At 44.7% G+C, this 12,946-nt stretch overlaps 1 protein-coding gene across 12 annotated transcripts in view; it reads left to right on the plus strand.

Annotated features, from left to right (window-relative positions):
• Window positions 1-12,946, plus strand: part of PLEKHG1 (pleckstrin homology and RhoGEF domain containing G1) — a 131,580-nt gene that overhangs the window by 92,701 nt on the left and 25,933 nt on the right. For 8 of the 12 annotated variants that reach the window (XM_022559149.3, XM_089922146.1, XM_089922143.1 and 5 more), the window contains 6 exons: window positions 1,163-1,209; window positions 5,086-5,236; window positions 8,432-8,563; window positions 11,338-11,520; window positions 11,611-11,706; window positions 11,871-11,957. In XM_022559149.3, the coding sequence (XP_022414857.2) occupies window positions 1,163-1,209; window positions 5,086-5,236; window positions 8,432-8,563; window positions 11,338-11,520; window positions 11,611-11,706; window positions 11,871-11,957 (696 nt within the window). The remainder of the gene's footprint in view (window positions 1-1,162; window positions 1,210-5,085; window positions 5,237-8,431; window positions 8,564-11,337; window positions 11,521-11,610; window positions 11,707-11,870; window positions 11,958-12,946) is intronic. The other 4 variants (XM_089922137.1, XM_089922140.1, XM_089922141.1 and 1 more) reach the window with 2 other exon arrangements.

Genomic DNA, 12,946 nt, shown 5'->3' on the forward strand with positions numbered 1-12,946 from the left:
TGGAATATGATCATAGCAAAAGGCAAGAAGCCCCCATTAGTTAGCCAAATATTTAAGCATTTGAGGCATTGCTGCCACGCTGGACGCATACAGGTGCGTAGACTTGTATCCTGCTCTGAAAAAATTTTCAGCTTCATAGGAGAGTTGGGGATTCAGTAGTTCAACAGACATTATGTGCCAGATGAACACAGTAGGGCCCCCTGTTGCAGGAACACAGCGTAGAGTGGGAGACAGACAGACATGCAGAAAATGTCATTATCGTTCGGCAAATGCTGCAAGATGGGCGGGTACTGGGTGTTGTGAGGTCCCAAGTAGGAGCAGTGGGCTCGGCCCAAGGACTCAGGAAGTCCCCTTAGAGGAAATAAAGCCTCAGTTCAATGTCAAGTGGCGCCTGGTAGCTATCCGATGAAAAAGGTGGGAAAGACAGTGGGCAGAGAGGACTGCACACACAGGGCTTGAAAGTGTGCAGCGGCTCTCTTGTGCCCTGCACATGCCTCCAACATGTTCTGACCACGTGATATTTAAATTTTTAAATTTAATATTTAAATATTTAAAATTTAAATATTTAAATATTTAAAATATTTAAAATTTCTACTTATATTTCTCTCTCACACTGCAAATCCCCCAGAGGACCATGAGCATCTGGGGGCAGAAACCCTACTGTCTTCCTCTTCCTATTTGCCCTCAGATTCAGCTAACACAGAGGATGCTCAGTAAGTGTTTAATGAACTCAGATGAGTTCAAGTGCATGTGGATTCTAGGTATAACCCAAGGTAGATAAAAAGGCATGGATGAGGGCTTCCCTGGTGGCACAGTGGTTGAGAGTCCGCCTGCCGATGCAGGGGACGTGGGTTCGTGCCCCTGTCCGGGAGGATCCCACATGCCGCGGAGCGGCCGGGCCCGTGAGCCATGGCTGCTGAGCCTGCGCGTCTGGAGCCTGTGCTCCGCAACGGGAGAGGCCACAGCAGTGAGAGGCCCGCGTACCGCAAAAAAAAAAAAAAAAAAAAAAAAAGGCATGGATGATTGCCACAGGGGCTCAGGAGACAGGCCAGTGTGGTTACAGGAACAAATTTAAAGGTATGAATGATATATCTTTTCTTTGTAATTGATTGTTGTTGTCTCTGCTTTTTTTGCCCATAAAATTTCTTTTGTTTCCTTGCAGAGTGAAGAGTTCCACATTTACACCCAGTATTGCACTAACTACCCGAGGTACGCCTTGTGAATGTGCAGGAATATCTTCATATTGTTTTAAGTCAGTCTGTGCAGTGTAAGTGGTCGGTAGGCGTTACGTGCCTGGCACTGCGCTGAGTACTGTGGGGAAACTGCAAGCATGCTGAGAACGGACCACAGGGTACCCAGATATTGATCCATTCAGGCTTAGGGACTCCCTAGCAGAGCCAGCACAGGGAAAAATTGTGAAAGACCTTAAAGGAGACCAAAAAGATTGTTAGGTTTCCCTCAGTGGAAAACTAAGTAAACCAATTGTGTTTGGCTAGAAGTCTTATCTATTAACCCTTTTGTATATGTGCCATGCTTTAAAGAACATGGGATGCACTGCTAGTGAGTTTATATAATCTAGCTGGGGATAAAATATATTTTTGCCATATAAATTTTAGGAACTACATAAGTTTTATGGAGTTCAGAGAAAGGAAAGAACATGATAAGCTTATGTGAGAAGAGAGGACTCATCATTCCACCTGGATCATTGCTTCAGTTTTGCTCACACTGGGGGTGTCGGCAAGAGGATCGTTTAGGGAGCAGCCTCTGGCCAATATAGTGACCATTTCATTAAGGGAGTCAGGCCTAAGACCACAGCTCACACTGTAGGAAAGTCTTTTTTCTGCAAAAGACATTTATTGAGCACTTATTGATTTCTAGGTACTGCGCTCAATCCTGTAAATACAAAATGTGGTTGAATTTAGTTTTCCCAGGAATCTAGAGATATTGAGGGATTAAAGAAAAGCAGAAAACAGAGAACACACTGACAGCACAGTGCCTGGCCCCGATAGGTCCTCAGCAAGTGCTACCTCATCATCACCCCTGCCCCATCCCCACTGCATGGATGAAATCATTGAGCCTCCAACAGGTTTATTGATCTTACAAGGGGCACATAGCTGATAAGTGACCAAATCTGGCTGGGATTTGAACCAAAGTTGGTCCAGCCTCAAACCTCATGCTACTACATCCTTGTAAAGTTTCTGAAGCTTTGTGATTCCCCTCACCCCATACCTTTCTACTGTCTGTTTGCCCACGTGACTAGCAGGACTTGAGTTGTTATGTTAGGGATGGACCAGGAAGAGAGCTCGGGGGATTTTATCTACTCTGTAGCCAGTCTTGGTAGACGCATGTCCCTAAGGATAAAGTGGGTGGTGGGGTCCACCTAGAAGAGAAGCCAGTAGACTGAGCCCCTTGTGTCACTGTGTTCAGGAAGAACAAGCGGGTCATTCCTGCTTCGGGGCGGCCCTGGAAAGCCAGTGTGGATTAAAAGATATGAAGGCAGAGGCTCAGGCTTACTGATGGCAAAATACTTTCTATTGGAGGCTTTTCATCTCCTCCTCTAAATGTTGGTCAGGATATCATGCTACGGTGATTTATTTGGTTGGGGCATTTATTTACATGCTTTTCTCAGGTTTCCCTAAAAACAAAACAAAGCAACACCCCACATGCAGATGAGTTTATTCACATCCTTATCTGTAGACCTGCCCACAGTTTACACAGTTTCGCTTAAGCAATGTTGTTTCCACCTCTCTCCTGAAGATATCAGGAAATTGTAGGATGCCCCAACTAAAGCGATGGTCCTTATGCTAAAAGCCAGCGTTGCACCACACCCTAATGCAGAGAAATCAAAGAATCAGCCCTCAACTTCTCCACAACACTTCCTCCTGTGGGAAAGGAAAAAACATTCCAACTCTGAAGAATCAACAAAATTCTGGACCCAATTATCAGGATCTAAGATGCTAGAGGGGCTTGTTTGGAGGATTATGTCTGTGTAAATTTCCTTATAAACATGTCATTTGAAGAAATATCTCTGAATGTGCAATTTTGGAAGTTTATGTTAAGAAGAATTTTCTGACAGTAATAAGAGCAGAGGGCACAGAATGAAGGCAGCTTTTATAAACTACACTGCTTCAGGGTCAGGGGATAGGCACAGTCATTTGTGCAGGACATTTTTGAGAGCCTGTCCTTCGTAGGGCACAAGTCCAAGCTTGGTGTACACTGGCAGGAAATAGGAACGAATATCCCTTGCCTTTTAGCAGTTTATATTGTTTTGAGAGCCGGAACTGAACCAAATGTAATAGTGGAACAGCCGTTAGGAAAGATCAAATCAATGAATACAAGTCAATGTAGTACCAACTCAGTCATATGTAATAGAAGCTAAAGATGCATGAGATAAAGGAGGAGTAAGTCCCAGCGAGGAGAAATCAGGACAGTTTCCAGGAGGAAGTGTTTTTTACCTTGGGTCTGACTTTGAAGAAGGAAAGAAACGTGTTAGCAGGGAACTGCTCCCCACGCCCTCTCAGTGAAGCGGGCACATCCGGTTCTTGCCCAATTGTGTGGTTTTCATATTCATAGAAAAAGATTTCTTCCTGTCCCCTTGTCTTCCATCAATTTGCTCTCTGAGGCCCGAGATTTCCCTCCCCCGTCTTCACAAGCCATGAGCGCCAGGTGTTTCAGCCCATCTGACAACGCGTCTTTCCCCTTCGGATCCAGGCTGGTGATATTAAATGTCGCCTGCACACCTTGACAGATGTCTTTCTTCATACCAGTCATGCCCCAGTGACTTTGCTGGGAAGAGGCACAAGCCCTCCCTCTTGTCCGCAGGGAGGAGCACAGACCCGCTCAGGTCATTGTTCTCGGATGTCTCCCCGTGGCCTGAATCCGGAGTTCAGTGCGCTCAGGATTTCTTGCAGGTGTCTTACCCTTGGGCAAGAACTCAAAACTTCAGATGGTTAGAAGGCCAGTGGGCAGCTGATTCTGACTCTAAAGAACCTTAGAAAAGTCCCTAGGTTACATGATGAAGAATAGTTTTGAAATCTTAAGGGAAAAATAAAACCATTTGAACAGAGATATTTCTCCAAGCAATCAGGCACGAAAGGGATTCTGATCGCTTAATTAGGGGACCTCCATCCATGTCACTTCCTTCCAAGGAGTTTTATTTTGTTGTTTGGCTCTGTTTCTCTAAATTAATTCTGAAAACATATTACTGAGTTGGGGAGAAAGGGGCTGAAATTACTTCCTCCTGCTTCCTTCTAAGTTATGAGACCATAAGATTTTAATTTACGTGTGTATGTGCAACTATACAAGCCCACCAGCTTGCTTTATGTATAAGATATGAGCATTGTTTCAACCATCCGTCTAGGATGTTTGGGGGCCGTACTTATTGGGGAGCTGAGGTGGAGGAAGAATTCCGACCTGCTTTTCTAATATGCTCTGTAAGGCACGCTCCTTAAGGACCAAGGTTATCCAACTGTTTCAAAAGCTGAATTTAGAATGAGGAGAGTCACTTGGCGGTGGAAAGAAGGATCTGTTCAGAGATTCTCAAAGGAAAGTTCCTTGGGGGATGGGGTCTCCAAAGACCTGCACATAATGTCACGCACTTTGTGCATTTATTTAAAGGCAACCGGCAGAGGGGGTGGCAAACGTCCGGCACGGGGCTGGATCTACTGGGAAGAAGGCACTCCTTTTGTTTAGCACAAAGGTGCCCACTCCTTGCAATCTAACTTGAAAACTGAATACAGATGTGTATTTGAGCACTGCACAAAGATGCCAAGATGGGACATAATTAGGGGCTAACGTCCAATTTAAATCCCCTTTGCAAAGCCCTGTGTCCTGGCAGGGGCAGCATCTCCCTGGAGGAAGGAGCTTACTGCTTAGATGCCATGTGTCCATGTTTTACTACCTTCTTATAGTGTCTTTTTCTAATTCACCCACCCAGAGGGACACCTTTTCTTAACCTGCCCAGAAGCATTCTAGCTTCTCTAGCTCTTACCTGTTTTAAGGTATCAGCACACTCCAGCATTTAAAACTTGAATGCTCGTGTCAAGCGTTACAATTTAGATTTTAAAATATTTCTTCTTCTTGCAGATCCGTGGCTGTGCTAACAGAGTGCATGAGGAACAAGATGCTGGCCAAATTCTTCAGGGAACGTCAGGAAACTTTGAAACACTCACTGCCTCTGGGGTCCTATCTCTTGAAACCAGTTCAGCGGATTCTCAAGTATCATCTCCTTTTGCATGTAAGTTTCTGCCTGCGCTTGAAGGACTTTCTAGGGGATGGGGATTTTGTGTGTATATGTTAAGTTTAGGAGAAAAAAAAATCAGAAAAAGCTGTGGACATATGGAAACATTTTCCACACTCATACTTTACAACTGACTAATCTGCTTTGAGGAATTAGAGATATTTATATTCTAGGCCTGCAACCTCATTGACAACAGCCAAGTAAAAAGATTCATTTTGGCTCTGATGGTGATAGGGCTTAGGAGTGACAGTTTCAGGCAGGGAGCTATCATTCATGAACAACAGATCTTTTTGTTAGGTTTTATTTTATTTCCATGAGCCCGGATTCAGTAGGCAGTTGGGAGGGAGAGCTGTTTGTCATAGATCGGCTTGTGTAGGGGCAACGAGAAGGGGCTGAAAGGGGAGAAGACAGATGAGCAGCGTGATGAATGATCTTCAAGCTGGGCCTCCCATTACTTCGGGGTCTGTTTTCTTTATATCATTTCCCATTATTTGTACAAAATTCAAGGGGACCTTAGAAACAAAAGTAGACATGGCTCTCATACATTCTCATTTCTTATCTTCTAAGGAAGCTGATAAAAATGGGAAATAGTGTTCTTGAAAGTAATTTCATTCTATAAGTAGGATTGATTGCCTTTGCAACTTGAGAAAGACAGGATAGCAGAGAGGTTGGGAGCAGGGCTCTGGGACAAGACTGCCCGGGTTCAAATCCTGTACATTTCCCACATTCATGGTGCCTCGCAGGCGGTCAATAACAATGAGCTATTATTTTTATTTTATTATTTTTAATAATGCATTAAAAATCTTTTTTAAAAAACATTTAAATCCAGAGCTCCTATGTGTATCAACATGCCTGCAATTTACATGTATCACTTTTTAAATGATTCCAGGTTTCTAACTTGGATAGGCATTCCAAGATTGCTCAGTTCATACACATCTAAAAGTTTAAGAACTCTTTATGGTCCAACTTTACCAGAAATTTCTCAGCTTTGTCTTTTTGCCTGCCTGGCTCATCTTGGGAGAACCTTGCATCCTGTGAAGCCACATCAGGGATATTACTTTAACTGTTCGATTGGTTTTAATGACCTCTAAATTTAGTGGGATTAATTTACTAAATCAGTGTCCAAATAATTCTTTAAAAAAGAATAGCTTTCCCAGGATAGATCTTTGCTGGACTCTGCTAATATGGCATTTAAAACTAGTATGTCCCAGTAATCTCTGTTTATGGCTTTCTAGACAGTAAGTCAATCAAAAGAAAAGTCTCGGACCTCTGTTACATAAGCATGTCAGATATAACAAGTCAAGATCCTTACAAAAAGTTAACTGCTAGGAAGAACAGCCCTTACCCTCTAAATCAAAAGCTGGTGTCTTAGTTCACGCTGCTATAACAGAATACCATAGACGGGGTGGCTTAGACAACAAACATTTATTTCTCACAGTTCTGGAGGCTGAAGTCCAAGATCAGGGGGCCAGCATGGTTGAGTTCTGTGTTGCACACTGCCTTCTTCTCCTCATTTCCTCGCATGGTGGAAAGAGGCAAGACTGTGCTCTGGGCTCTCTTTTATGAGGGCACTAACACCATTCACGAGGGCTCCCCCCTCATGGCCTAACCAGCTCCAAAGGCCCTACCTCCTAATACCAGCACATTAGAGGTTAGGATTTCAACATATGAATTTGTGGAGGGCACAAACATTCAGCTCCTAACAGCTGATAGTGAAGATAAAAGGAAAGAACAGTGGTTAGATTAATTTAAAACTAATTGCCTGGAGTATTTTTGCTTTTATAGTTGGTTTAGAGTGTTCCTTCTATATCACGCACATCACTTCAAAGTTGTGTAGCCACCCGTGAAAATCCCCACAGAAATACACTCTGTACTTCTGAGTCTGTCTATTGATGAACAGGATTGCCTCTCAGACTTGAAGAAGAAGTGATTATTTTTTTAAGTTTTCTCTTGATCTTAAACTTACCTGGAGTTGTTAGTTTAGTGATACAGTTTCATAGGAGCTTTCTAACAGCTGAGTCTGAGTGCAGAAATAAAATGTAAATTCCTTTCCAGTTTCTAGCTGGATGGAAAATTTGAGGATTCAGTAAAAGTAAACAAAGTGTGACTAAAAAACAAGGGAACTAATCTTCATAATTTATACCATTAGATTCAACCTCCACCCTTGAGCTTAACATCTCTGCATGATAAGTGTCATAGGAACAGTCTAATTGACTCTAATATCTTCTTACTCTTTTAGATACTTACGTTGGAATTTAGATACTTAAAACTTATTGTTGCTCTTTGAAGACGATACAGCTTCAATTAAATAAGCGTTTATTTACCACCCAGCTCTCTGGTGGGCACTGTTGAGAACATAAAGGACTAAAGGAACTATGCAATAGTCCCTATCCTTAGACTCATAGGAGTCTAGGGACATGTGTCTTATGTACTTAGAAGAATTAGATTATAATCGTGTCCCCTTCTCACCTCCCTGGGATTGTGGAACTCCAGGGCTCAGATAAGTGCTGGTGTTACATCCTTCTGACCATCAGAGAGTGAATACTTGAACCATGAGATATCTCTCAGCACTCTGAAGGATTATCTTTAGTGAATTTCATGAACTAGTGAAAGGCTTTAAAGGCTTTAAAGCCTTGACTACATGAAAATGTCTTGCTGTATGGTATTTTTTTAATATAATATTTATTGGTTTTTGTTTTGCTTTGTTTTGAGGCCATTACATATTAAGCCCTGTGTGTTAGTTTTGCTTCCTCTGGGAGAAAAAAAAAAAATGTTTCCTATGTAGTAAGAGTGAGAACCATATTACTGAGAACTGTACTACACTGGCCACCAGGAAGTTCAGAAATCTCCAACTATAATATCAACTCTCTCATCTATTATAATCACGCTAATATCTCTGTGAGACTTAATGGCCTGTATACTTGTTTTGTTTTATCCTCCTTGTCACATTCCCTCCTTATGCAATTCTCATTGACTTCTATTTTTCCTAGCTCCGTTCTTATTCGTATCTTACCATTTTGTTGTAGGTATTTCTGGTAGTTATCTCAGAATCTTAAGGAAAGATGATAGTGTGTAAATAAGCAAAAAAAAAAAAAGAGAAACTAATCACAGAAGTGCCTTTTGTTTCATTGAGTATATAAGAAAAAAATTTTGAAAATAACTAGGGTTGGGTGTTTTGGGTTTTTTTTAAAGGAAATAGAAAATCACCTTGACAAGGACACAGAAGGCTACGATGTGGTGCTTGATGCCATAGACACAATGCAGCGAGTAGCCTGGCACATCAACGACATGAAGCGGAAGCATGAACACGCCGTCCGGTTACAGGTGAGGCCTCAGGGTGGCAGTGCCTGGTGGGGCTGCGGCCCTATGACTTGTTATCATTTCCCAAATCAGATATTAAGGCTGTTCAGTGTTGCACGTCATTCATGGCCTTCATCATAGATCTCCTTGAGAAAAGATCAGGACATCGATAATACCGATCATTGTTTACTGGCTATTAAAGAGAAAGGTACATTGTAACGTTCAAACTAATAGTTTGCTCATAGCCCCTTCCATGACCCAAATTAAAAATTTGAGTCTCCCAAGGCCTTATTTTATATTAATTACCAATAAGCAATTCTTGCTGAAAGCAACTCTCTCCAAACTTTTTTTTTTTTTTTAAATAAATTTATTTATTTTGGGCTGTGTTGGGTCTTCGTTGCTGTGCGCGGGCTTTCTCTAGTTGCGGAGGGCAGGGGCTACTCTTCGTTGCGGTGCGCAGGCTTCTCATTGTGGTGGCTTCTCTTGTTGTGGAGCACGCGCTCTAGGCACGCGGGCTTCGGTAGTTGTGGCTCACGGGCTCTAGAGCGCAGGCTCGGTAGTTGAGGCACACGGGCTTAGTTGCTCTGCAGCATGTGATCCTCCTGGACCAGGGCTCGAACCCGTGTCCCCTGCATTGGCAGGCGGATTCTTAACCACTGCGCCACCAGGGAAGCCCTCCAAACTGTTTAAAGGGATTTTAAGCCTCTGTTCCTCTCTCACTAGTTCATGCAAAATCATGAGGCGGCGAACAAGTGGTGATGGGACAGGGCCTCAGAGGAAGGAGAGCTGAGTCTGGAGCCAGGTCCTTGGCGGTTTCACTGGGGAGGAGACTCACCGCTGCATCTTAGATTCCTCACTTTTAAAATAAGACACGTTTACTAAGATCCCTTCCATTGTCAACATTTTGAGCCCTAAATTCCTGGGAACTTTGGATAGATGCTAAGTCAGCAATCATGTCCTGGGCATCTCAAAAGATGCATTATTTAAAAACAAAAGGTCACGTGGGCCCAGAGGCTAGTCCTAAGCTCCTTGTTGCCCCTGGAGTAAAAGCAAAGCTCAGGGTGACTCCATGCTATGCAAAGCACCTACATCTGACTCAGGAGCGAAAAGAGCTATGCTCTTCAGGCCATACCTCTGAACAAAACGCAAGGTTTCGGGACTTCCATGGTGGTACAGTGGTTAGGAATCCACCTGCCTATGCAGGGGGACACGGGTTCGAGCCCTGGTCTGGGAAGATCCCACATGCCGTGGAGCAACTAAGCCCGTGTGCCACAACTACTGAAGCCTGCGCACCTAGAGCCCATGTTCCGCAACAAGAGAAGCCACCACAACGAGAAGCCCGCGCACCGCAATGAAGAGTAGCCCCCACTCGCCGCAACTAGAGAAAGCCTGTGCACAGCAGTGAAGACCCAATGCAGCCAAAAAAACAAAAAAAAACCAAAAATCTAGGTTTCATCTATAGGCAGCCAGAGTGTGGTATGATGCAATTTACTATCAAAAATCAAAGGAAGATGACATTCTTTTTATTTTTTTTATTCATTTATTTTTGGCCACGTTGGGTCTTCATTGCTGTGCACTGGCTTTAGTTGCGGCGAGCGGGGGCTACTCTTCGTTGTGGTGTGCGGGCTTCTCATTGTGGTGGCTTCTCTTGTTGCAGAGCACAGGCTCTAGGCACGTGAGCTTCAGTAGTCGTGGCACATGGGCTCAGTAGTTGTGGCTCACGGGCTCTGGAGCGCAGGCTCAGTAGTTGTGGCGTGCAGGCTTAGTTGCTCTGCAGCATGTGGGATCTTCCCGGACCAGGGCTCGAACCTGTGTCCCCTGCACTGGCAAGCAGATTCTTAGCCGCTGCACCACCAGGGAAGTCCAAAGGAAGATGACATTCTAATCTTCCAGGCCGTATCTGCTTTGTGTAGCAGTAAGAAAGGTTTTATGCTTCATCATTCAAGTGTTTTGTGGCATAACGTCAGACATAATGTGTGTTAGATATTCGGAAATGGCTAAACGACTGGTTTTTCACAGCTTAAGAGTCTGTCTGGCAGTCTAAAGACACCACTAAATCAGGCTCTGGCTCAGACTTACCTCCATTTCTATCTTCAACCAATGAAGTTTTAGGTGGTTTTATGGGCTGCTTAATTAAGTGCTGTTTGTGAATGTTTTCATTTTTCCAAAATAACAACATCAGCTTCCTTTAGAAACGTTGATAGGGATGTACAGTAAATCCTAAAGAAACTTCAAAGTCATGCTATCGATATTTATGAAGTTCCGTTAAAAACACAGTGGCGAAGAAACATTCATTTACTTTTCCCAGATGAATGGGGATTAATATCAGGAAATTTCTGAGATGTATCTTGTGTGATTTTCCTCAGGCTTTCATTTTGCGTTACTTATTTGTGGTGTGAGTTCAATTTCTGGAAAGAGGTTTTTCAGGTCAGCAGCTCTGAGGGTGTTCGTCCAGAGAATGTGGGTGAGCATATCATGAGAAGGACAGCTGAGAAAGCCACACACCAGCAGCCTCCTTACCTGGCTTTTGAAAGACAGTTCCACCGCCTTAGTAGAGGGATTATGGAGGGATGGAAAGAAGTAATTGGCAACTCGTCAATTAAAAACTTGATTCATTTCTGTTAACCCTGAAGTGACACCAGCCATAAATGCAGACACATCAGACACCACGCAGGGCCCTTAGCCTCTGTCGCAGGTATTTAGACACCATTTTTGAGGCTCAACAAATGGGCCCCTGTGTCCTCGCCGTCTTGCCTTCCCACCTCCTGTTTAATCACAGGGAACGTTCACTGTTTCAGGAGATACAGAGTTTGCTCACCAACTGGAAGGGGCCAGACCTGACCAGCTACGGGGAGCTAGTTCTCGAGGGGACCTTCCGCCTCCAGCGGGCCAAGAATGAGCGGACGCTCTTCCTCTTTGACAAGCTGCTTCTCATCACCAAGAAGAGAGACGACACGTTTACGTACAAAGCTCACATCCTGGTAGGTCCGAATAGAGGTCCCGGGCGAGGACTGGGGCGCTGCTTCCATCCTCTTGCGAGCCTGCCTCCCCCTCTCTGCCCGCCCCTCCAGTGCGGCAACCTCATGCTGGTGGAAGTGATCCCAAAGGAGCCCCTCAGCTTCAGCGTCTTCCACTACCAGAACCCCAAGCTTCAGCACACCGTTCAGGTACCAGCACCCCCTCGCCTCCCCGCCCTTGTGCGTCACGCCTGGAGGCCTTTGCAGGACTTTCTGGCCACCCCACGTGTGTCCCATCCAGTCCGAGGGTCTTAGGAGTGTCTGTGTCTTGCAACTGGTGGGGTGGCATGACTGTCCACGTCTCCTCCTGGTAGGCGAAGTCGCAGCAAGACAAACGCCTGTGGGTTCTGCACCTGAAAAGGCTGATCCTGGAGAATCACGCGGCGAAGATTCCAGCTAAGGTAAGACCGTGAGGGCCGCAAACAGTAAAACTGAAAGGAATTCAAGTCCCAGAAAGACAGCCTGACGGCAGCAAATGTGCATCTTCAAAATTAAGACAGTTGAGAGGCTACGTAAGAATCAACCGAACCAGCCATTGGTACTGAAACGATTCATATGTAGGGAGACTCGGTGGAGAGTTTTTGGTTTGTTGTTGTTTTTCCTTTTGTGGCTTGAAAGAAGAAAAATAAGGAAATGACTGTAAGGGAATTTCTAGAGAACTAGTAGAAAATAAAGGCAGTTGTGAGAATTATTCAAAGGTGTGCTGAGCACCTGGGGTGGATAAAGCTGGCTTAGGCTCTGTGGGAAGCAAGACCCAGACTCAGCCGTGAAGGAATTTGCAGACCAGGGAGCTGGTCATATAAATGATGTGATGAATTAATAGAGGTGTAAGCCAAGTATTGTGGAAGAATAAAGTGTTCGATTTTACAGTCGAGTGAGGAGAGGAAGGAAAACGCCTGTTTGCTCAGTCTTGAAGGATGAGGAATTTTTTTATTAAGTGGGGGAAAAGAAAAAGGGAAACCAAGCTGAGAGAACAGCGTAAACAAAAAACAAGGAGGTGTGAACAGGGGCCCTGTGTTCACAGCACACAGAGTGTGCCCGGACGGAAAGGTCGAGTCCTCAGGAGATGGAGTAGGACGTAAGACTAGAAAAGTGGAAAGCAGTCAGCCGGCCTTTGAAGGGCTTTGAACACAAACACTGAGGAGCCTGGATTTTCGTGGTGGGAAACTACTGAAGCCTTTGTGGGGGGGGGTGGCGTGGGCCGCCCCGTGCTCTGCGAGTGTAACTTTGGGACAGTGTGACGGTTCAGCTGGTGGAGTGTGAGTGGCGGCAGGAGAAGAGTTAGCAGGCTTCCACAGTGGCCTAGAAGAGAGACGAGGGGCACTGCCGGGGAGCATAAGAGAGGGGGGGAGAGGCAGAGCCCATCGTGGAACCAGAGGGAACAGGATTT

Source organism: Delphinapterus leucas, chromosome 12 (assembly GCF_059928025.1).
Source record: "Delphinapterus leucas isolate spDelLeu-1000000601 "Yukka" chromosome 12, BTC_Dleu_Yukka2, whole genome shotgun sequence".
NCBI classification, from domain to species: Eukaryota; Metazoa; Chordata; class Mammalia; order Artiodactyla; family Monodontidae; genus Delphinapterus; species Delphinapterus leucas.